Genomic DNA, 22,884 nt, shown 5'->3' on the forward strand with positions numbered 1-22,884 from the left:
GAAGGGGCTCCCGGCTGGTCTCAGCCGCCCGGTGACGGGGTTCGCACGGGGACCCGTCACACTTCCACAGAACCACTGCCTTTAAAAGGCTGCTTCTGAGTGTGCAAGATAATCGCCCGCACGCGGACTCGGGCCACCGCCGCCAGCACCTCGTCTTTCACTTCGGAATACACGTTTTAATTTCCTGCTGTGACACACCAAGGGGTGTTAGGCTTCCTCCATGCAGGCCACATGATCTACACACTTCGAGATGAGAAGAAGATGGGAACGGGGGTGCCGCTGCGGAAGATACGGCTCCAGCTGTGACTCAACTCTACCCCCTGGAGAACGGGTAGATTTACGGCTTCTCACCAGGCAGGCCTCTGCAGACACGTCACTGGCACAAGCCTGTGTGCCATTATCTCTATTTTTTAACCCTTATTTTTGAGAAAGAAGAGAGACAGAGCACGAGCTGGCGAGGAGCAGAGAGAGGGAGACACAGAATCCGCAACAAGCTCGTCTCTGAGCTGTCAGCACGGGGCCCAACGCGGGGCTCGAACCCACGGACTGTGAGACCGTGACCTGAGCCGAAGTCAGACACTTCACCGACAAAGCCCCCCAGGCGCCCCTCTATTTTACAGACAGACACAAAGATCCAAGTAACTCGTCTAGGGCCGCAGAGCCCCGGGTGCGGCCAGGACATGTTGAACCCAGCCGGTCGTCAGCACGAGGCAGGCTCTCAAATCAGACAAATACCAGCCAGTCCCCCACCCACCCCACACGGCCCCCACAGCCCCCGCTCACGGGATGCGCGAAAACCTCGTACTCCTTCAACTTGACCTCACCCTGCGCTCCATTCCCAGGTCTTAAGGTTGCTCTTTCATCCCTCCCTCCATTTTCGGGTCTTCAGGTAAACCGCCCCGCCCCTACCCCGAGTTCTACCCCTTCCCTCCTCTGGAGTGCTTCCTGTGTCCCGGGCGCCCGCGCCGCCCGCGTCTGCAACAGAACAAGCCCCGCGGCTCTAACTCGCGGCGCCTCGGTTCACACGGGCCAGTCTCTTCAAGCACACACGGCTTCTTCGACTTGCTTCGCCTCCTGCTATTCCCAAGCGCCTCTGCCACCACGTCCTCGCTCCGACCGCACGGAACAGCCCCGGCCACAAGCTCGAGCTCCGCTGACCACGATGCCGCGGCCTCCTCACTGCGCCCCACCTGGGCTTACACGCGCCGCCCTCCGCTACTCGGCAGAAACCCCAAGTCCTAATTAAACCCCGTTCCCATCTCCATGGACTTGCACACTCCGGCTGATTGCACACATGTATTTAACACCTAGGATGCTAAGAGCACTTTTCTTCGTATTTTATGGCAAGACCAGAAACATGTCGATTTCTACTAATATCCAACACAGCCAAATCTAATTCCTAAACAGACGCGTTACAATTTGTTTGGAGTTTAAAGGCTTAATGGCAATGATGAGGGGAGGAAAAAGTTTATTTTACATAACTGAATGAAAAATAATTCAAGAAATAGTAAATAAAATTTAATACGGTCTCATGCGCCCTGAAGAAGGCGGTGCCCGATTTGGAGGGGTGATTGCTATGTCCAGATAGTCTCCTATTTGGAACTTCTGCGACTGCAGGGTCATGGAGTCATCAGTCCCCTTCCTCCCAGACATGGTGCTGCCGATCTCCTTTACTCTGCAGAAAAGGGGACCGACTGTTAACGGATCACAAATCGATGAAGCTAAATGTGCACCGCAAAGTAAATGCGGGACGGTGTTTGCTCCATTATCTTACCGCACAGTTAAAAATTAATTACCACGTTAAGCTAAACCAGATGTTAAGATAATATAAATGTATATTCTGCCCACAAAAGGGGTTCATTAAAAGGGGTTATCCCTATCAATTAAAACACATCAAAACCAAAACGATTACAGGAATTAAAAATTAAAAGTTACCTACCGATAGCCAGGCCTTTTAGGATCTGTAAAAACAATTGCAAAATTGAAGTGTGTGCCCTTCTTCCTAGCTTCTGGGTAGACTTCTTTTACTAAACTAGTCAGTTCTTTCAAAGTTGCATCCATCCTGAATTAAAAAAAAAAAAAAAAATTACATTTGATTAATGAACAATGTAACAATAATAGAGCAAGGATATTGACATACAAGGAGTTAATTATGTGTATCTGAATTGTGACCTGTTAGAACTGAGGCTGTCAAAGTCTTAATTGTACTTTTTTAGGATTTTATTTTTAAGTATTCTCAAAACACACAATGCAGGGCTCGAACTCGGAAGCCCGAGATCAGGAGTCACATGCCCTACCTGGAGACAGCCAGGCCCCCCATACTTAATTTTAAAGCAGTTAATAACACTATTTGCCCCCACAAACTCCCCTTACCAGCTTCAATGATTAAAATTCTGATGAATTAAAGTCAGACTATTTGTACAAAAAGAGGCCTTCAGGGATTACACTTGCTCTTTTGTTGCTATGTAACAGCTCACTGGCCTAATGACTTACCTCTTTAAAAATAACTAATCCAAATTAACCCAAATACTTAAAACAATTGTTACTTCCTTATTTCTAAAGCATGTATATATTTTTCCACATTTCATCATGTCATCAAGTTGAAGTGCATCCTAGACTCAAGGACAGGAGAGTATTTTTATAAAAATGTGGTGTTTTTTCTTTCTATGGTAGAATCTTAAAGAGTTTTATAGAAGAGGGAGCCCGAAAGCCAACAAAACATGACATTTTCTCTAGACTACGCACAGCTCCTCTCACGATACACACTCTTACCCTGCAACCATCTGAACGTACGGACGATGCGGAACTGAAACGACCCTGCCTATAAGGTGCTGTAAGATGAAACAAGGGCCCTACACACACGTGTGCCCGTCTCACCATTAAAACGACCAAGAGCCACGTAGTTGCTTGGGTCCTAACCCTACAAGCACCGTTCAGTTCTTCCCATCTCTGTTGTTTCTGCCTCCTCAACACAGACCAACTTGTGTCCCCCGCCCCCCCCCCCAGCCCCACCGCTTTATTTCCACCTCATTACTCAACTCTGTATGTTGCCTTCAACTCCTCTCCACCTCAGTTTTTAAGTTCCTGTACACAGCTTTTGTCCCACAAGTGACAGCCGTTCCCGTCTCCAGGGGAGGAGTGCAATCACATGGACGGCGGCGAGCGGCACACGCACGCCTTCCTCCAGGAGCAGCAGGCCCGGGGGGCCAGGGGCCCACCTACTGCACGCTGTGTGGGTACCGGGGTTGCCCAGCAGACACGGCTCACACAGAGCACAGAGGGAACGACGCTTTGCTTGCACAGAGAAAAGACAGCACAAGACTGGCTTCCTGAGAGCGGGGGTCCCCACGGCCAGCAGGGTCGCCCTGGAGCCGAGGCCCCGACAGGCTCCCGCACCCCTCCTGTGCCGCAGCTACAGGAGCCCTGGGGACAGGCCCTGCAGCGGGGCCGGCCAGGTGCCACACGACAGCGCACACTGAGGCAGAACAAGGAACATGTCACACCCAGACCAGGGAGAGATCCTCCCAAAGAGACATGGCCCCGCGCAGGCTGTGAGCGCGCTTTATCTTTCGGGGGGGGGAGGGGGGCTCCAGGTCACTCTTAGGCGGCCATGCAAGGATGGGGTGCGGAGTTGTGCGTGGCTCCCTTTCTCCACCTGACACTCGTGTTATTTAGAGGAGAGAAAGCCGTGTGCAAGCGTGCAGGAAATTACATCCCAAATCCCACCAACCAGAAAGAACCAGGACACCCAGCAACGCCAACATCACCGCGGCCACCTCCTTGTGCACGGACCCGACGATACCGGGAAATAAATCTTGAGATTATCAAGCATATTATACTTGATATGGATAATAAAGTTATAACACAAAAATGTGATTCATTCTTCAAGTATTAAACATATTTTTAATAAAATTCATTTTTGAATTTAACAGAAAAAAGAACAAGGAGAATAGAAGGAATTACAAACTTCCAGACACAGATGCACTCTCTTACCCCTCCTAGCACCTCCTAATTTTGTAGCTTTTTTTCTTACCTCCGTTAGAGTACCAGAGTTCCTATTTTAACTCTGTCCCCATGAAGTATGAGACGAAGCTGATTTCTTTTTAATGTCTTGGAAGTGACCTTTTTTACCCCACTTGATATTCTGACGTTAACTATTCCCTGGCACACCTTACATACTAGCGACGTGCACCAGAAAAAGTTCTTTCTTCCTTTCTAGAAATTATTTCCCACACTGTTTCCCCTTGTTCTAATGAACTCAGGGGATTTGGTTTCCATCTGTTACCAGTTCTGACAGTAAATCTCCTACAAGCTTCCAACCTGCTGAGGACCGTCTCCGTAGACAGTCAGGAGTACCAAGTGCGGCTTTCCGACCACCGGGCCGAAGCGTGCGTGCACGGATGAAGAAAGGGCTCTCCTGGGGCTGAAGTCTTTGCTGCGTGACTGTGAGGGTCAGTTTTATGCGTCAATTTGGCAAAGCTACAGCCCGTTATTCAATCAAATGCTGACGTAGATGTTACTATAAGGCATTCTGTGTATGTGATTAAGGTCTATAACCAGCTGGCTTTCAATTAAGGCGCTGATCTCAGATAATCTGAGTAAGCCTCGTGCACTCCACCTGAGTAGGCGCGATTCAATCCGTTGAAAGGCCTCGCGAACAGAGTGGAGGCTTCCCTGAACAAGCAGCTCGGGCAGCCGTGGGCAGTTTTAGCTCTTGCTCAAGTTGTGGCCTGGCCCTTCCTGGCAGCTTGCCCTGTAGACCAGGGACCTAGGGACGCAGGCAGGCCTCCTAAGTATGGCAGCCGATTGTATGCAGTCAGTCTCTTCATACGGGTCCCCTGCGGGCTCGGTTCTTCTGACGGAACCCGAGACGACTTACCTGGGTACGGCCCTTTCAACAGCCTGCTCAAGGACCATCCGAGCACAAGGAGGCTCCCCACTCCCGTGGTGTCCGGCTTGTCACCCCAAGTGGAAAACTCAGTCTGCTTCTGGCAGGGTCCTCTGGACCACACTCTCCCTTCCGGGACTTCCCCTAGGGCTGCCTGTTTGGTGCCTCAGTCTACTTGTACAGACCGAGACGTCACAGGGCCTGTTACGTCACCTTCCCTCCGCACTGCTCCTAGGAAGAGGGCAGGGCTCTGCGCTACTACCACACAGCCACTCAGCCTTTCTAAGTCCCGGTCTCTGGCCACCACTGTGAGCTGTCACGCAGGCGGTCTTTCCTTACTTGGCCGTACGGTAAGGACAGGTCGGCCTCGGGCAGAATTTGTAACTTCTTTTCTGGATCAGGAGTAGAAGGTCTTTGGTAAGATCTCCCTCTGCCATCCTCGCCCTGAAGTGTACTTAGTCTTTATTCATGTGCTTTCTCCACTGGACGAGCTTACTCTACGAAGCTGTGACACCTTCTTCACTTCATACCCTCAGAATCTAAGCATGGCACCTGGCAAGCAGGAACTGCTATTTGTTAGAAGCAGCATACACTTTAATCTCTGAATAGAGATTTTCATCAGTCCACCAGTAATAGTTCTTCCCTGCAAGTTAATCAGTCTTCCTGGTACTTGTACCCCCGAATGATGCTGAACTACCATCACACTACAGGGTGTGATTTAACAACCACCTCCAAAAAGACAAGTAAGGTCTCAATCTTTAAAGAATCAAATTGCACTGTACTGGGCTCACAGTTAAAAATTACACACCCTTCTGGGAACATAAAATGCTGCAGCTGCTGTCAAAGAGTCTGGTGGTTCCTCAGAGAGTGAAACATAGGACAACTGTAAGACCCCGCCCCCCCACCTCCAGTACCTACCGGGACCCCCCACCCCACCTCCAGTAACTACCGGGCCCCGCCACCCCGCCACCCCATCTCTCGGTACACTTTTAGATACACACTTAAAGGAACTGAAAGCAGGGACTAAACAGACCCAGGTGCATAGCTGCATTATTCACAAAAGCCAGAAAATGGAAACTCAAGCGCCTGCCCGCAGGTGAGAGGACAAACAAAATGTGGTGTCTCTTACAGAGCAATATTATTCAGCCATAGAAAGAGATGGCGGTTCTGTCCCTGCTACAACGTGCACTAACCTTGAAAAGATCAGGCCAAGTAAGCCGAACACAACGCACACTGTAGGAGTCCACTTGTTAAAACATCGAGAAAAGGCAACTGTACAGAGACACCAGGGCGAAGGGAGGCATGGGGAGTCGCCGCTTACTAGGCGTAGAACTTGGGGGAAACGACAAAGCTTTGCTAACAGGTTAGCTGCACAATGGGAATCCTTACAGCGGCAAATGTAACGCTATCTATATCTTTATCACAAGAAAGGCATAGTTTTAAGAGTTATTAACCTTTTACTGCTACTAAACAGCCATCATGATGTCAACTAAAACTACTCGCAGCACTAAAGAGAAGTCTGCAGTAAGCAAGGGCCCCGGGCAGACGGAGGGCATGAAGGTGCCCGTGAGAGAAACATTCAGGGGCACGTATGTCTTCTCCGAACATACGTCACAACCTTTTCCACTAAGCCCCAGGATCAAAAATCAGCCTGTTTTTTGTGTTTTTAATGCGTGGCACCTCAGGATCACTTTCACACACAAATGCTCTCGAGGAGAAATATCCCAGGACTTCCCTTTACTGTTATTCCAGTACCATTTATTTGCCTCCGAGCCCCTCGGGGAAGGCCGCCGCACTTTCTGCATCCAGTATTTTCGTACCAAGCAGCCACAACAAGTGACGGCAATCTTGGGTCCGTCCATTCTCCGCACCTCAAAAGTCTGAACCTCAAACGTGTTACAAGATGGGCCCCTTTCACCTAACAGGTGACATCTCTAACTTTCTGAGAGCTGGGCCCAAAGGCCCCGAGTGGAGGAGGAAAGGCGGAAACAAGGAGAGCACTTCTTCACTAGCGCGGGGTGTTACTTCATGTCCGACCACCCCAGGGCCGCGCCCCCCGACCCGCACTCTCACCAAGTGTAGATCTGCAGTTCGCTGGACGGGACGTTCCCGCGGGAGAATTCGTCCATTCGGTGGTGGCGGCCGTTATTGGTGGTGAAAACACGCAGCAGCAGCGGGCACGTCTGGGAGCCAAAGGAGGAAGGGCAGAAGTTAAAGAAAGCGGCTGCGGGTCCAGGGCTCCCTTCCCCTCCGGAGGCGTCGCGGCCTCCGAGCCGCCCGGGGAGCAGGAATACCGCCGGCTTCGCGCACAGGCCGCGCTCTCCCCCCGCCAGGCCCACCTCCACCTCTTTCCGGACCCCATACTTTCTCCCGATCGATCGGCTTCTCCGGCTCTTTCTTAATTTCCTCCTGGGTAACGCGCGACTCCACCGCCATCTTCCTCCTACGGCCCGCGAGACGCTCGCTCTGACCTCCGACCCCTGCAGCGAGCATGAGAACGAAGCCTCTCGCGAGGAGAAGCTCGAGGCTTTATAGAGGACCGGGGGAGGAGGGGCGGGGCGTTTGCTGGCGCAGGCGCAACTCATTGTGCGGCCCGTGAGCCCGGGTCCGGACGCGCCTGCGTGTTGCGTCCCCAGGAAAAAGGCGGGCGTTGGCGGCCGCGGGGCGGAGCGTCTAAGGGATGCGCTTGTGAATGGGTCGTTAGTAGCCTAGGGATTTACTACCCAAGTATTCATAGACCAAACAAGCCTGCGGGGCACCTTTCCCAGGTAATGAATAAGTTAACGAACGCAGAGCTCTTAGGAGTGTACAGGAGGTAAATAAGAAAAAACATGACTTTATTAGCAAAGTATCGAACTCTTCAGTAAAGAAGTAACAAGTTGTGTAACACACCCTTGTAGGTGGACCCCTGAGCGAAGACAGAAGAGGGTTTGAAAAGCTGAGGGGAAGAGAGAATGCCTTGCAGTAAATGCTCACGAAATAGTTAATGGTCTGTATTGGGGGAAAGTGAAGTGGACTCTTCCCACACCACAGTAACACGATTGCGGATGGATCAAAGACCTTCAAACGAGCAGCAAAACTAGAACTTTTTGGATATGACATCATAAACCATCTTCGTGACCAATGGGTTGGGATACATGATACAAAAAGCACTAACCAGAAAAGATTGATAAATTTGACTACATTGGAAAAACAAAACCTGACCTTCAAAATTCATCATAAAGAAAGAAAAACATAAACCACAGAGTGGGGAAAATACCTATAATGCATGTGATTGACAAAAACTAGTGTCCAGGATATATAAAGAATAGGACAGACATCTCAATAGAAAGTGGGTAAAATAACTGAACAGATGCTTTTAAAATGAAGAATTCCAAATAGCCAATAAAATATAAGGTGCTCAGGAATAATTATTCAGAGGATACATAAAACCATAGTAACTGGCTTTAATTGATTGGTTTGGGAAAAAATACACTCACTAGCTTGGCAAAAATTAGAAACTCAGACATTTGTCGGTAGACTAATGGGAATTCTCCAATACTGGTGGTGAATGTGTAAACTGGTATACCTACTGTGGAAACTGGCTTAGGGTTGTTTAGTAAAGTTGAATAGATGTATACTTTGGATCTGTAATTCCACTCCTTGCTATATATCCTGGAGGAGATCGTGCTGAAGTATCCAGAGATATTACAAGAATATCCATCGCGAGCACGGTGAATCCTGAGTTCAGTGCATCACGGTATACCATACCACAGCAAAAGTACCAAGCAGCAGTGGAATAGTATACGGCAACAAGAATGAACAAATCACAGCTACACGAAACTATGACTACGTGAAACAATATGAATTTCACAAACATGATAGTGGCTGTATGGTATCAAAAATAAAGGAATATCCACTGTGTGAATCCATTTTTATAACATTCAAAAGCACAATACTAAACTATACTGTTCAGGATGCATCCCCAGGTGATAAAACTATAAAAAGAAAAGCAATGAACTAATTGCCACAGAAATCAGAATGGTAATTACCTCTGAGAAAAGGAGACTGTGATGGGGGGTGCGTGCAAAAGAGGTGCTTCTGAGGTGTTGGCAACATTTTGTTTTTTTACATTCTTTTTGTGATGATTACCCAGCCGTTAGATTATAAATTATTCTTTAGGCAGTATGTTTATGTTTTACACTCTTCTGTATGAATAGTATATCTTGCTAATAAAAAAATCCCACCCCAAAAGAATGCCTATCAATTGATTTAAAAAAATTACAATCCAATAGAAAACTGGACACAAGTCATGATAGGCATTTCATAGGAAAGAAGAAACACAAATTACATGTAAACATATGAAAAGATGCCCAACCTCATGAATAAACATAGAAATGCACATTTAAGCCACAACTAGATAACATTTCACTCAGATTGGCCAAAATGTAAAAATCTGACACCCAAGTTCTGGCAAGGACATGGAGAAAATGGAACTGTTATAGACCACGCTCATCCACTGTGGAAATACTGGTGTTTCCTAGAAAGATTGGATGTATGCACACCTTAAGACCCAGGTATTCCACTTGTGTCTGAATACCCAGAGAAATAGTTACACATGAACACCAGGCAACATGTTGAACAACGCTGAAACATTTATTCTTAATAACTAGAAAAATTTGAAAGTCTACCAAGACTATATTCACAAATTAAAATTTCATAAAGATTTGAAAATTAATGAGTGAATCAGCATGCTTTTTTAAAAAGTAGGCCAAAAAAGCAAGTCACAGGGTGCCTGGGGGCTCAGTCGGTTGACCATCTGATTTCAGCTCAGGTCATGATCTCATGGTTTGTGGGTTCGAGCCCCGCCTCGGGCTCTGTGCTGACAGCTCAGAGCCTGGAGCCTGCTTTGGATTCTGTCTCCTCTTTCTGCTCCTCTCCCACTCACGCACTGTCTTACTCTGTCTCTCAAAAATAAATAAATTTTTAAAAATATTTTTTAGGGGCGCCTGGGTGGCTTAGTCAGTTGAACGTCTGACTTTCGCTTAGGTCATGATCTCGCGGTTCGTGGGTTCGAGCCCCGCGTCGGGCTCTGTGCTGACTGCCAGCTCAGAGCCTGGAGCCTGCTTCAGATTCTGTATCCCCCTCTCTCTCTGACCCTCCCCTGCTCACGCTGTCTCTCTTTCTCTCCTAGAAATAAATAAAAATATTTAAAAATATTTTTTAAAAAAGCAAGTCACAGAATAATACATACAACGGGATTCAACTTATGGAAAGTTAAAAAACAGGATTTTTCTTTCCTCCTTCCCCCAAATTCTGTTTAGGAAAACAAACAGTAAGTGGTAAAACTGTAAAGAGAAGCAAGTCAGTGATTAACACTAAATTCAGGATAGTGTTACTTCTGAGTGTAAGCTAGGGTAACACAGTTTATGAAGGGCATCTAGGGAGCTTCTAATGAACTAGCTAGTATGTTCTCCCTGGAGGGTTTTGGAGGGGGGCAGTTCATTGGTCACATTGTGGCTATCCATTTTAAATACTCTGGTGTGTGCAATTTAGCTTTCTGTTAAAAAGTATTTTTAACTGCTTAGAGATGGGTCCTTGCATGCAGTGAATATTCCGTTTGTTAAAAAGATCATTAAGGGGCAGCTGGGTGGCTCAGTTGGTTAAGCATCCAACTTCAGCTCAGCCCTATTCATGAGTTCGAGCCCCACATCGGGCTCTGTGCTGACAGCTCAGAGCCTGGAGCCTCTTCAGATTCTTTGTGTGTCTCCCTCTCTCTGCCCCTCCCCCACTTGCGCTCTGTCTCTCTCTCTCTCTCAAAATAAATAAACATTTAAAAATCAATAAAAAGATCTTTAAATTTTCTCCCCAGTTCTATGATTCTGTTTTTTAAATTTAATTGTATTTTTTTACTTAAGTTTTTATTTTAGTCCCAGTTAACATACGGTGTAATGCTAATTTCAGGTGTACAATGTAGTGATTCAACCCTTCCATACATCACCCAGTGGGCATCACAAATACGCCCCTTTCTCCCATCACCTGTTTCACCCATACCCTCGCCTTCTATGATTCTAATATCAAATCTTTTTCAAAAATTCCATAGCATAAAAATACAGACACATGAGGGCACTCTAATCAATCAGCTAAAGGAACAACAATGAAACAGGAGAAATAAAGAAGCTCACGTGTTATTGGCATTATTATTCTTAGACATAAGCTCTCATTTGGACCTTTCCAAACAAGCCCTCATCAAAACAGAATTTCCCAGTATCCTGAAGCAATGGTGGAGTTTAGAAGTTAAGGTAGATTTTCAGCATCCCTCAAGCCACCTACTTGAGTTTCTAGATGCAGCTCTGAATGCAGATTATAATATTTAAGTATATGCGTCCTTTTTCTTTAGAATTTACACACACAAGCATTACACTTCTAGGTATATGCCTCAAAGAATTGAAAGTATGAACTCTAGTCGGTTTTTTAATATCTTTGTTCATAACAGCATTAGTCACAATAGTCAAAAAGTGAAAACAACCAAGTATCTCTCAACCAATGAATTGATATACATATAACGGAATATTATTCAGCCTTAAAAAATGAATGACGTACTGATAGACGCCAACAAAGATAAAGCTTGAAAACATTATGCAAGCTGAAATAAGTCAGACACAACAGAGCAAACCTTGTGTGATTCCACATATATGAGGCACTTATAGTAGGGAAATTCAGAGAGACAGAAAGTGGAATAAATGTTACCTAGGCCTGGGAGAGGGGAGAATGGGGAATTACTATTTAATGATAAGAGTTTCTCTTTGGGACAATGAAAAGTTCTAGAAATGAATAATGGTGATAATTGCACAGCATTGTGAATATACATAATGCCACTGGATTGTACACCTAAAAATGGTTAACATTATACATTTCATGTTATATATATTTTACGACAACAAAAAAATTTTTTTAAAGAATGAACATTTGGGAGCGCCTGGGTGGCTCAGTCGGTTAAGCCTCCAACTTTGGCTCAGGTCACGATCTCATGGTTCGCGGATTCAAGACCGCATCGAGCTCTGTGCTGACAGCTCAGAGCCTGGAGCCTGCTTCAGATTCTGTGTCTCCCTCTCTCTCTGACCCTCCGCTGTTCACGCTGTCTATCTCTCTCTCAGAAATAAATTAAAACATTAAAAAATTTTTAAAAAGAATGAACATTTGGAGCATGTGTACTGCGAATACAGTCATCAAACTTTCTCCACCTTTCCTCTTCTCTTTCTTTCTTTAATGTGCTTTGGCATTTTCAGTCAGGGGGCAAGTAGATTGCCCTAATTAAAATCAGAAATATGTGATGTGAAGTTTTACAGAATATGCCTCAGTCAGTCCCTGCAACGCCATGGCTTTTTCTGCTATTGAGTTTCAGAAGAACAGCTGTCTGCTTGGCAGGAAAACAGATTTAATGGAATATATTTTTCATAAAATTTTCTGACTCTTTTTGCAAACGCTGTGGATTATAAATCTGGGTATTTCCAGGGAGTTATAAAACCTTTTAAAAATTTCTTCAGGTGCATCTGCGGGAGACGAGGTGTGTGGCATTTATAAGCACAGTATTTATGGGTTCTTTTTCCGAAACGCAGTGTATGTAAATACTCTCAGTGAAGCATCTCCTTGCTACCAAGAGTAGCAAAAATATGTGAATTTCCATAACCATTCCTAGAAAAATTAAGCCTAGAGGCAGTATAATCACTCTGTAGAAGATACATTGTTTTATGTTTCCCTAAAAACTGTATTTTTACAAATAAGCATACGTGCCTGCTTGGCATTAGCCCTAAAGGCAATGCTGCCACGATGCTCCTGACTGGTCTCTCTGTGTCACCCCTGCAGCCGTCCCTCACACTACAGCCAGAGAAGCAGTGTTTCTAAAGGCTATTCCCAGTAAAATGTGCTCTGAGATATGGTTTGGGAAATCCACTTTTTTTTTTTTAATTAAAGGCTATTATTTTTTTTAATATTTTTATTTATTTCTAGGAGAGACAGAGACAGCGTGAGCAGGGGAGGGTCAGAGAGAGAGGGAGACACAGACTCTGAAATAGGCTCCAGGCTCCGAACTGGCAGTCAGCACAGAGCCCGACGCGGGGCTCCATCCTACGAACCGCGAGATCATGACCTAAGTGAAAGTCGGACGCTTAACTGACTAAGTCACCCAGGCGCCCCTAAAGGCTATTATTTTTCAGTAATCACCCAACGTGGGGATTGAACTCACAACCCTGAGATCAAGAGTGCACACTACACTGACAGAGCCAGCCAGGAGCCTCTGCATCCACTTTTTAACTAGCTTCTCGAGTTGTTCTGAAAAGCATCTCATTTACAGTCTATTTTAAGCCAACAGAATGAGGGCACACTGGCATTTCAGAGAGTTGAAATGTCTCTCACTTTACCCCCTGTTTTAAGCATTTGAGTGATTAGATTGATGATAGTTTTTAAACAGACATCCTCTTCCTCAAGCATCTGCAGAGTGTCAACAACATAATCACCAGAAGCAAATTCAGGCAGCAACTAAACAACGTAATTAATGGTGGGGCGCCTGGCTGGTTCAGTCGGTTAAATGTCAGACTCTTGATCTTGGTTCAGGGCATGATCTCACGACTCGCAGGATCAAGTCCTGCATTGGGCTCTATGCTGATAGCACAGAGTGTGCTTGGGATTCATTCTCTTTCTCCCTCTCTCTCTGCCCCTCCCCTGCTCGCTCCCTTTCTCTCAAAATGAATTTTAAAATTTTTTCAAATAGTTTTAAAAAGCTTAATTAATGGTTAAAAATCTTAGCCCTTGAATTTAGATAGATCTTAATTTAAATTTGAACTTAGTCACTTGCTAGCTGGTTAATCTCGAATCACTTAACTGTTCTGAGTCAGAGATTCCTGATCCATAAATTAGGATAATAAAATACCAGACAGCCCCTTAATGAGGATTAAATGCATCTAAAATAGTTGGCACAGTGTCTGCTATAAACTAAACGCTCAACAAATGTGAGCCATTATAATCATCATTATGTAGACTGCATCTTCTTCTGCAGAGAGGAAAGTGGGGCAAATTAAGAGGCTAATTCCCTGTCAATTCCTTCTATTGCCAAAGGGTAGCTGATTCCATGAAAATCTTGTGAAGAAAATAGCATTGCTGTCATGATTACTTAATCATAAGTCTTTGCCAACTCATTATCATGTACATTCAAATAGATATGTGCTAATCTTTTTTTAAGTTTATTTATTTTGAGAGTGTGAGCAGAGGAGGGGCAGACAGAGACGGAGAGAAAATCCCAAGCACTGTCAGCACAAAGCCCAAGGCAGTACTTGATCTCACGAACCACAAAATCATGCCCTAAGCCAAAATCAAGAGTCAGATGCTTATCTGACCGAGCCAGCCAGGTGCCCCACATATGGACTCATCTTTAATCGGTGCAAAATACTGACAGCATTATTCAACTGCGGGGGGGGGGGGATGGGAAGCTATGGAAGGTATTTGGTTTAGGTACTTAAATATCAAATCTAAAAGGAGTGGTACTTTGGGAGACTTGGGTAACTCTTCTGGCCTTGATTCTAAGGTTGCGCATGAAGAAAGATCTCCAATAACGTATCAGTTCTTTGAGATTAGGAAATGCATGTGATAGACGTCTTCATGGTATCAATACCATAATACCATAATTAAAATTTAAGGCAGTCCTTTATATATACCCGACACTAAAATATGTATTAAATGATTAAAGACAGGGGCGCCTCGGTGGTACAGTTGGTTGAGCTACTGGCTCTTGATCTAGACTCAGGTCATGATCTCAAGGTTTGTTTGTGAATTTAAGTCCTATATTGGGCTCTGTGCTGATGGTGCAGAGCCTGCTTGGGATTCTGTCTCTCCTTCTCTGTACCCCTCCCTCGCTTGTGCTCTCTCTCCCTCCCTCCCTCTCTCTCTCTCTCTCTCTCTCAAAATAAAGAAACTAAAAAAAAAATGATGAAAGACATTTTAAAGTGCTTAAGTAACTATCTCAGTGTCAATTCCTCATCTTTAAGATTTATATGGTAATAATTATATCAGTTCATATTTATTGATCACTGTATCAATGATCTTTTCAATGCTATGTAACAACCACCTGAAAACATAGAAGCTTAGGACAACAGCCATTTGATTTGGGCCAGGCTCAGCTGGGCAGTTTTTCTTGTTTCATCTGGCTTCCCACATGCAACTGTAGTTATCTGATCTCTCAGCTAGGGGGTTAAGATGGTCTAAAGGACTTCGTCTCCCATGTAGGTAATAGTACTGGGTCATGTGTCTTTACTAGGATAATTCAGGCTTCTTCACATCAGAGTCTCAAGATTCCAATAGAGTAGAGCATCTTGAAGACTTGGCTCATTAGCTACACAACTTTACTTTTGCCACATTCTCTTGGTCAAAGTGAGTCACAAGATCAGGCCAAGAATGAAGGAAATAGAGAAATAGACTTCACTTCTGGGTCGGAGTTGCAGCTAAGACACTCTACTCTCTTGTATTTTACTCATTTTTCATAATCAGCATATACTTGCTTTTAGAAGTTAAAAGTACTATTTTTAAAAGTAAATTTCCAGCAAAAGCCACACAAGAAGAGAGAGATTTTCTTAATACACCGATATCTATTAAAGGAGTAGACTCAATAATTAACAACCACCTGAAAGAGAAGCACCAAGCCCACATGGGTTCACTGGTGAATTCTACCAAATGTTTAAGGTAGAAATTATATGAATTCTCTACAGTATCTTCCAGAAAGTAGAAGCAGAAAGAATACTTCTTAGCACTGCTAGGAATTTACCCAAGGGATACAAGAGTGCTGATGCATTGAGGCACATGTACCCCAATGTTTATAGCAGCACTCTCAACAATAGCCAAATTATGGAAACAGCCTAAATGTCCATCAACTGATGAATGGATAAAGACGATGTGGTTTTGTATATACAATGGAATACTATTTGGCAATGAGAAAGAATGAAATCAGGCCATATGCAGCAACATGGATGGAACTGGAAGGTATTATGCTGAGTGAAATAAGTCAGTCAGAAAAGGGAAGATATCATATGTTTTCATTCATATGTGGATCTTGAGAAACTTAACAGAAGACCATGGGGGAAGGGAAGGGGAAAAAATAGTTACAGAGAGGGAGGGAGGCAAATCGCAAGAGACTATTAAATACAAAGAGCAAACTGATGGTGGATCGGGGCGGGGCGGGATAAGGGGAGAGGGGAAAATGGGTGATGGGCACCAAGGAGGGTACTTGTTGGGATGAGCACTGAGTGTTGTATGTAAGCCAGTCTGACAATAAATTATACTTAAAAAACATTTATAATTCATAAAAAAAAAATAGAATATTTCTCAGCTCACTCTCTGAGGTCAGCATTACCCTAATACCCCAACCAGATAAAGGCATTACAAGAACAGAAAACTACCAACTGATATTTCTCATGTACATAGGTATAAAAATCCTCAACAAGTATTAGCAAATCAAATCCAACAATGTTAAAAAGAGTTATACACTATGACCAAGTGGGGATTATTCCAGGCAAGCAAGGCTGGTTTAACATTTGAAAACTAATGTAAGCCATCACATCAACAGGCTAAAGAAGTATTATATGATCATATCAATAGATCCAATAAAAGCTTTTGTCAAAAGCTAATACCCATTTATGATAAAACACTTAGCAAACTACAGTAAAGGGGAAATTCTAAATTTGATAAAGAACATCTATAAAAAACCTACAGCTAATATCATACTTAATGATGAAAAACTCAAAGCTTGCTTACTAAGATCAAAAATAAGTTAAGTTTGTCCCCTTTCACGACTCTTATTCAATTTCATACTGGAAGTCCTAGCTAATGTAATAAGACAAGAAAAGGAAATTGTAGAAATACAGATTGGGAAGGAAGAAACAGAACTTTTTGAGTTTGTAGATGACAAAATTGACTATGTAGATAAATCCAAAATACTGACAACACCAAATGCTGGTGAGGATGTGGAACAACAAGAACTCCCATTCACTGCTGGTGGGAATGCAAAACGGTCCGGCCCCTTTGAAACATAGTTTGGAAGCTTCTTACAAAATGAAAGATATTCTTTCCATAAGATGTAGCAATCATACTCACAGGTATTTAGTCAAAGGAGTTTAAACTTATGTCCACACAAAAACATACACATGAATATTGATAGCGGTTTTATTCATAATTGCCAAAGCTTGGAATGGTTCTCATGGTGTCCTTCAGTAGAAGAATGGGTAAATCCAGACAATTCTGCTAAAAAAAAAAAAAAAAAAAAAAAGAGCTATCAAGCCATGAAAAAGCTAAGGAGGAAACTTAAATGTGCATTAGAAAGTGAAACAATTTGAAAAACTCCATATTATATTAAATCATCCATATGAAATTCTAGAAAATGCAAAACTATGGAGACAGAGAAACGTCAATGGTTGCCAAGGATTGGGAGGAGGAAGTGAGGAATAGGCAGATCACAAGGGATATTTAGGCCAGTGAAACTGTTCTGTATGATGCCATAATGGTAGATACATTCCATGACACATTTGTCTGAACCCATAGAATGTACAACACCCAAGAGTGAACCTTAACGTAAAGTACAGAATTTGGGTGATAATATTATGTCAATGTAGATTCGTCAGTTGTAACAAATGGACCAGTCTGGTGGGGATGTTGACAGTGGAGGTCCTGGTGCATAGGTGGGAGCAGGACATATGTGGAAACTTTGTATTTTCTGCTCAACTTTGCAGTGAACCTAGAACTGCTCCAAAAAATAGTCTATTAAAAATATACTAAATATTTTCAAAATCATGAGTCTCATCATTGGATAAAAAGTATTTACATTATTCCCTTGAAGTTTTATTCTCATTTATATTTTCATCATTGTGTGTATCTGATAATTTTCATATCATAATATTTTTTTCCATTTTCACCATTCTAATGTGTGATGTCTAGATCTTACCCTGATAATTTCACTAATAGTAAGTTTGATAAAAAATGGTCAGGGTGCCCGGGTGGCTCAGTCGGTTAAGTGTCTGACTTTGGCTCAGGTCATGATCTCGTGGCTCATGAGTCTGAGCCCCACATCAGGCTCAGAGCCTGGAGCCTATTTCAGATTCTGTGTCTCCTCTCTCTGCCCCTCCCCTGTTCACACTCTGTCTCTCTCTGTATCTCAAAATAAATAAAAGAGTTTTTTAAATGGCCTACAAATTGGTGTGGGCTATTTGTATGAAATGGTATAATTGATCATGAAGTGTTTCCTTTTTTTTTACGTTTATTTATTTATTTTGAGAAAGAGACAGAGAGAGTGAGTGGGGAAGGGGCAGAGAGGGAGAGAGAGAATCCCAAGCAGGCTCCACGCCGACAACACAGGACCTGAACTCACAAACTGAGATCATGACCTAAGCTGAAACCAAGGGTCTGATGCTTAACCAACTGAGATGCCCCTGCACCCCAGTCACTAATTGTTTGTTTGTTTGTTTGTTTCTTTTTTTTTTAATATAATTTATTGTCAGGTTAGCTAACATGCAGTGTACACAGTGTGCTCTTGACTTTGGGAGTAGATTCCCAGGATTCATCGCTTACGTACAACACCCAGCCCTAATCCCAACAAGTGCCTTCCTCGTTGCTCATCACCCACTTTCCCCTCTCCCCCACTCCCCATCCACCCTCAGTTTGTTCTCTGTATTTAAGAGTCTCTTACAGGTTTGCCTCCCTCTCTGTTTGAAACTATTTTCTCCCTTTCCTTCCCCCATGGTCTTCTGTTAACTTTCTCAAGTTCAACATATGAGTGATATCACATATGAAAATATCACTTCACAGCTGTCAGAATGACTAAATTCAAAAACACAAAAAACAAGTATTGGTGAGGATGTGGAGAAAGGGGTCCCTCTTGTACTGCTGATGGGAAGGCCAACTGGTGTGGCCACTGAGGAAAATAGTGTGGAGGTTCCTCAAAGAATTAAAACTAGAATTACCATATGATCCAGTAATTCCACTACTAGATATCTACCCCAATGATACAAAAATGCTAATTCAAAAACATATATGCACCTCTATGTTTACTGCAGCATATTATTTACAATAGCCAACTTAGGAAGCAACCCAAGTGTCCATTGATAGATGAATGGGTAAAGAAGTGATAAATATACACAATGGAATATTACTCAGCCATTAAGAGTGAAATCTTGCCATTTGCAACAACATGGGTGGATCTAATGAGTATAATGCTAAATGGAGATAAGTCTATCAGAGAAAGATCAGAACCATATGATTTCACTCATATGTGGAGTGTAAGAAAAAAACCAAATGAACAAAGAAAAAAAAGAGACAAAGAAAATAACAGAGTCTTAACTATGAAGAACAAACTGATGGTTACCAGAGGGGAGGTGGGTGTAAGGATGGATGAAATAGGTGAAGGGAATTAAGAGCACACTTATCATGATGAGCACTGAGTAAATGTGTAGAATTGTTTAATCACTATACTGTATGCCTGAAACTGATATAACACTGTATGCTAACTATATTGAAATTAAAATTTAAAAAGGAATGAATGAAAAAATAAATATATAGATATTGTGTTTCTCATTTTTAGTGTTAAATCACATAGGTTTGATCATTATATTATTTTCCTCAGTAAATACAATTTTCTTCTACCAAATGAAATATTACAAGTTACAATGGAATAATTCCTTAAAGTCATTTCATTTTGGACAAAAAAACATTACTTTTCTTTTAAGATTTTAGTTATACATAATCTCTACACCCAACATGGGGCTCAAACTCACAACCAGAGATCAGGAGTCACATGCCCTACTGACAGAGGCAGCCGGGTGCCCCAAGGGCAAAAGTCTCTTAAGAAATTTTTGTATGAAGCCTATAAAAAGTAATGAAATAGAAACTCCTTGTTTTAGATCTTTACAAGCAGTTTCAGTCTTATAAGGGGTATGAAATCATAAACATTATTCAGGTTATTCACCAGCACACGGGCTGACACAAATTACTAAATATTTCATGAAGTATAATTTGTATTATGGATTTCATTAAATAATTGTGAAATTTAACTCCTAGGACTTATCACAATTCCACTTTTGGTTTTCAGACAGGAGCTGTACAGTAAGAAAATTATGCACGTTTACTATGATTTACATGTACAGTAAAACCTTAGATTGCGAGTAACTTGCTCTGCGAGTGTTTCACAAGGTGAACAAACATATCTAATAAACTTTAACTTGATACTTAAGCGATATCTTGCAATATGAGAAGTACCTGACGCCGAACATCACATAACCACAACTGAGCCACTGGTTCTCTCTCGCTCCCCTGCTGACGTCTCCCATGCTCGGATGTTAGGTCTCAGGCATCGGTGTTTGGCAGAAATCAGTGATCTTTAAGAACATTGGAAGGTGCCCACGACTGGCACTGGTGTATTTTTGTCACTTCAAAGCACCTATGGACAGTCCTTTGCTTTTCCATACAAGACTGAGCTCAGGAAGGCTTTGCTTCCTTCTAGGTCAGGCTGCCTGCAGATACAGACCCTTTCCTCTGCCGCCTTATTGCCAGTTACATTAAATACAGCATATTAATAATACTGTACTATAGTCAACATCTATGCGAGCATATACAATGGCCCCCATGCAGACAAAGGTTGAAAAGAAAGGCAGGAAGAAGGAGACGATGATGGCGGAAGTTAAGAAGGAAATCATTAAGAAGTACAAATGAGGTACGTGAGTGGCTAAAATTGCAAGATTTTTTAAAATTTCAATTTTAAAAACTTAATTAATTAATTAATTTTAAATTTAAATCCAAGTTAGTTAACATATAGTGTAATAATGATTTCATGAATAACATTTAGTGATTCTTCACTTACGTGTAATACCCAGTGCTCATCCCAACAAGCGCCCTCCTTGATGTCTATTGCCTATTTAGTCCATTCCCCCACCCAACACCCGCCAGCAACCCTCGGTTTGTTCTCTGCATTTAAGAGTCTCTTATGGTTTGTCTTCCTCTCTGTTTTTTTCTTATTTTTGCTTCTCTTCCCTTATGTTCATCTCTTTTGTTTCTTAGATTCCACATGTGAGCAAAATCATATATATTTGTCTTTCTCTGACTTATTTTGCTTAGCAAATACACTCTAGTTCCATCCACGTTGTTGCAGATAGCAAGATTTCATTATTTTTTATTGCCAAGTAATATTCCATTGTATATATGCATGTCACATCTTCTTTATCTATTTATCCAAATGTCGGGCTCCTTCCATACTTTGGTTATTGTCAATAGTGCTGCTATAAACATTGGCATGTGCCACTTCAAATCAGTATTTTTGTATCCTTTGGATAAATACTGGGCAATTGTTGGGCCTAGGGTAGTTCTATTTTTAATTTTTTGAGGAGCCTCCACACTGTTTTCTAGAGTGGCTGCGTCAGTTTGCATTCCCACCGGCAGTTTAAAAGGATTCCTCTTTCTCCACATCCTCGCCAACATCTGCTGTTGCCTGAGCTGTTCATTTCAGCCATTCTGACAGGTGTGGTTTTGATTTGTATGAAATTGCAAGATTTTACAGGAAGTCTACATCTGAATCTCATCTGCAGAGGAGAAGGGGAAGCGGCAGAGGAATCCTTCACTTCAAATGAGATTAGGGAGATGTGTAAAATGTGGGAAATAGTGCAAAATTTTGTAGACAAGCACCACCTGAATAAAGCTGTAGCAGTGCGAGCGGTAAATCTGTTTCACAACAATGCAGTGTCACATTCCCGCGAAAACCTCCAAAGGAGGAAAAGCAAGTGATATTGGATAGGTTTCCTGTTAGGTTGTAGGAAAGGAGAAAGATTCCATTGAGCCAATAGATTGCAGTGATTCTGTTAGTGATGGTGAAAGTCGTCCTTCACAATAACCCACCTCTCTCTTGTCTCCTTCACACCAGCCACGAAGGTTTTCAAAGGTAAATGCAGGTCAATTTGTTTATTTTTCTTTATATTTCGTACTTTATTATTTTGTATTACATTACAGTATTATAATTATTTTTATATGAATATTTTGGGTTGTGGAACGAATCCTCTGAGTTTCCATTATTTCTTATGGGGAAATTCGCTTTGATATACAAGTGCTTTGGATCACAAACATGTTTCATTGGCAAACCAAGGTTTTATTGTATTTAAAAAATTTTGTAAGTAGCTCAGAATTTATTTTCTATCCTATATAATCATAATGCCAGTATATGCATTTTATTTTTTTTAAATTTTTTAAATGTCTATTCGTTTTTGAGAAACAGAGAGAGACAGAGCATGAGCAGGGGAGGGGCAGAGAGAGAGGGAAACACAGAATCCGAAGCAGGCCCCAGGCTCTGAGCTGTCATCACAGAGCCCGATGTGGGGCTTGAACCCATGAACCACGAGATCATGACCTGAGTCGAAGCTGGCCACTCAACCAACTGGGCCACCCAGGCACCTCAGTATCTGCATTTTATTAAATGACACTCAGTTTAAAAATTAGGTCAATACTACCAGAGCCATTAAAATCTGAAGTTGTCAGGGAAAAATATTCCTTTGCTTCAATATAAAACCTCCATTTATCTGTTTTACCAATAAAATATTTGATATAAGATCTCTCCTACACTACAAATATTAGGATCACAAAGGCAGAGCAGAGAGTTTTGATGGTCTTCAGAATTTATCTACTGGCACGAACAAACAAGCGAAGATCGGGAGTAGGCCAGGCTCTGACCAGAGAACTGTCCCAAATTACTGTCAAGAAACAGGCGACCAAGTTAGTATAGTCTGGATGCCTGTCTTTCCTTTTCTGTATCCAACCTATCAGAGAGCCATGCTGGTCCTTCCCTTCATTTTCAAATCACTTTCCTTCTTTCCATATCTGCTGCTGTTATTTTAATCTAATGAATGGGCGGGTCCCAAAACATATGGCTCAAACAATTGGCATTGTTTTTATAGACATTGTGAAGAGTGGATCTGGTGCTTAGGTATTTTGCTAAGAAGTTTCTA

The 22,884-nt window shown here is 42.7% G+C and overlaps 1 protein-coding gene across 3 annotated transcripts; it reads right to left on the reverse strand.

Annotated features, from left to right (window-relative positions):
- Positions 1-1,283: 1,283 nt before the first annotated feature.
- SAP18 (Sin3A associated protein 18) lies at positions 1,284-7,496 on the reverse strand. 3 transcript variants are annotated; one of them, XM_039255739.1, is made up of 4 exons: positions 7,246-7,496; positions 6,962-7,071; positions 1,940-2,062; positions 1,284-1,675 (listed from the first exon to the last, which is right to left on the reverse strand). In XM_039255739.1, the coding sequence occupies exons 1-4, from the start codon at positions 7,471-7,473 to the stop codon at positions 1,519-1,521; spliced, it is 618 nt and encodes a 205-aa protein (XP_039111670.1). In that variant the 5' UTR covers positions 7,474-7,496; the 3' UTR covers positions 1,284-1,518. The 3 variants fall into 3 exon arrangements, with proteins under 3 accessions (XP_039111670.1, XP_039111661.1, XP_039111679.1); XM_039255730.1 differs by having other exon boundaries at positions 7,228-7,496; XM_039255748.1 differs by having other exon boundaries at positions 7,253-7,409.
- Positions 7,497-22,884: the final 15,388 nt, after the last annotated feature.

The sequence above is a fragment of the Hyaena hyaena genome, unplaced genomic scaffold (assembly GCF_003009895.1).
Source record: "Hyaena hyaena isolate Hyena2069 unplaced genomic scaffold, ASM300989v1 scaffold_11, whole genome shotgun sequence".
NCBI lineage: Eukaryota > Metazoa > Chordata > Mammalia > Carnivora > Hyaenidae > Hyaena > Hyaena hyaena.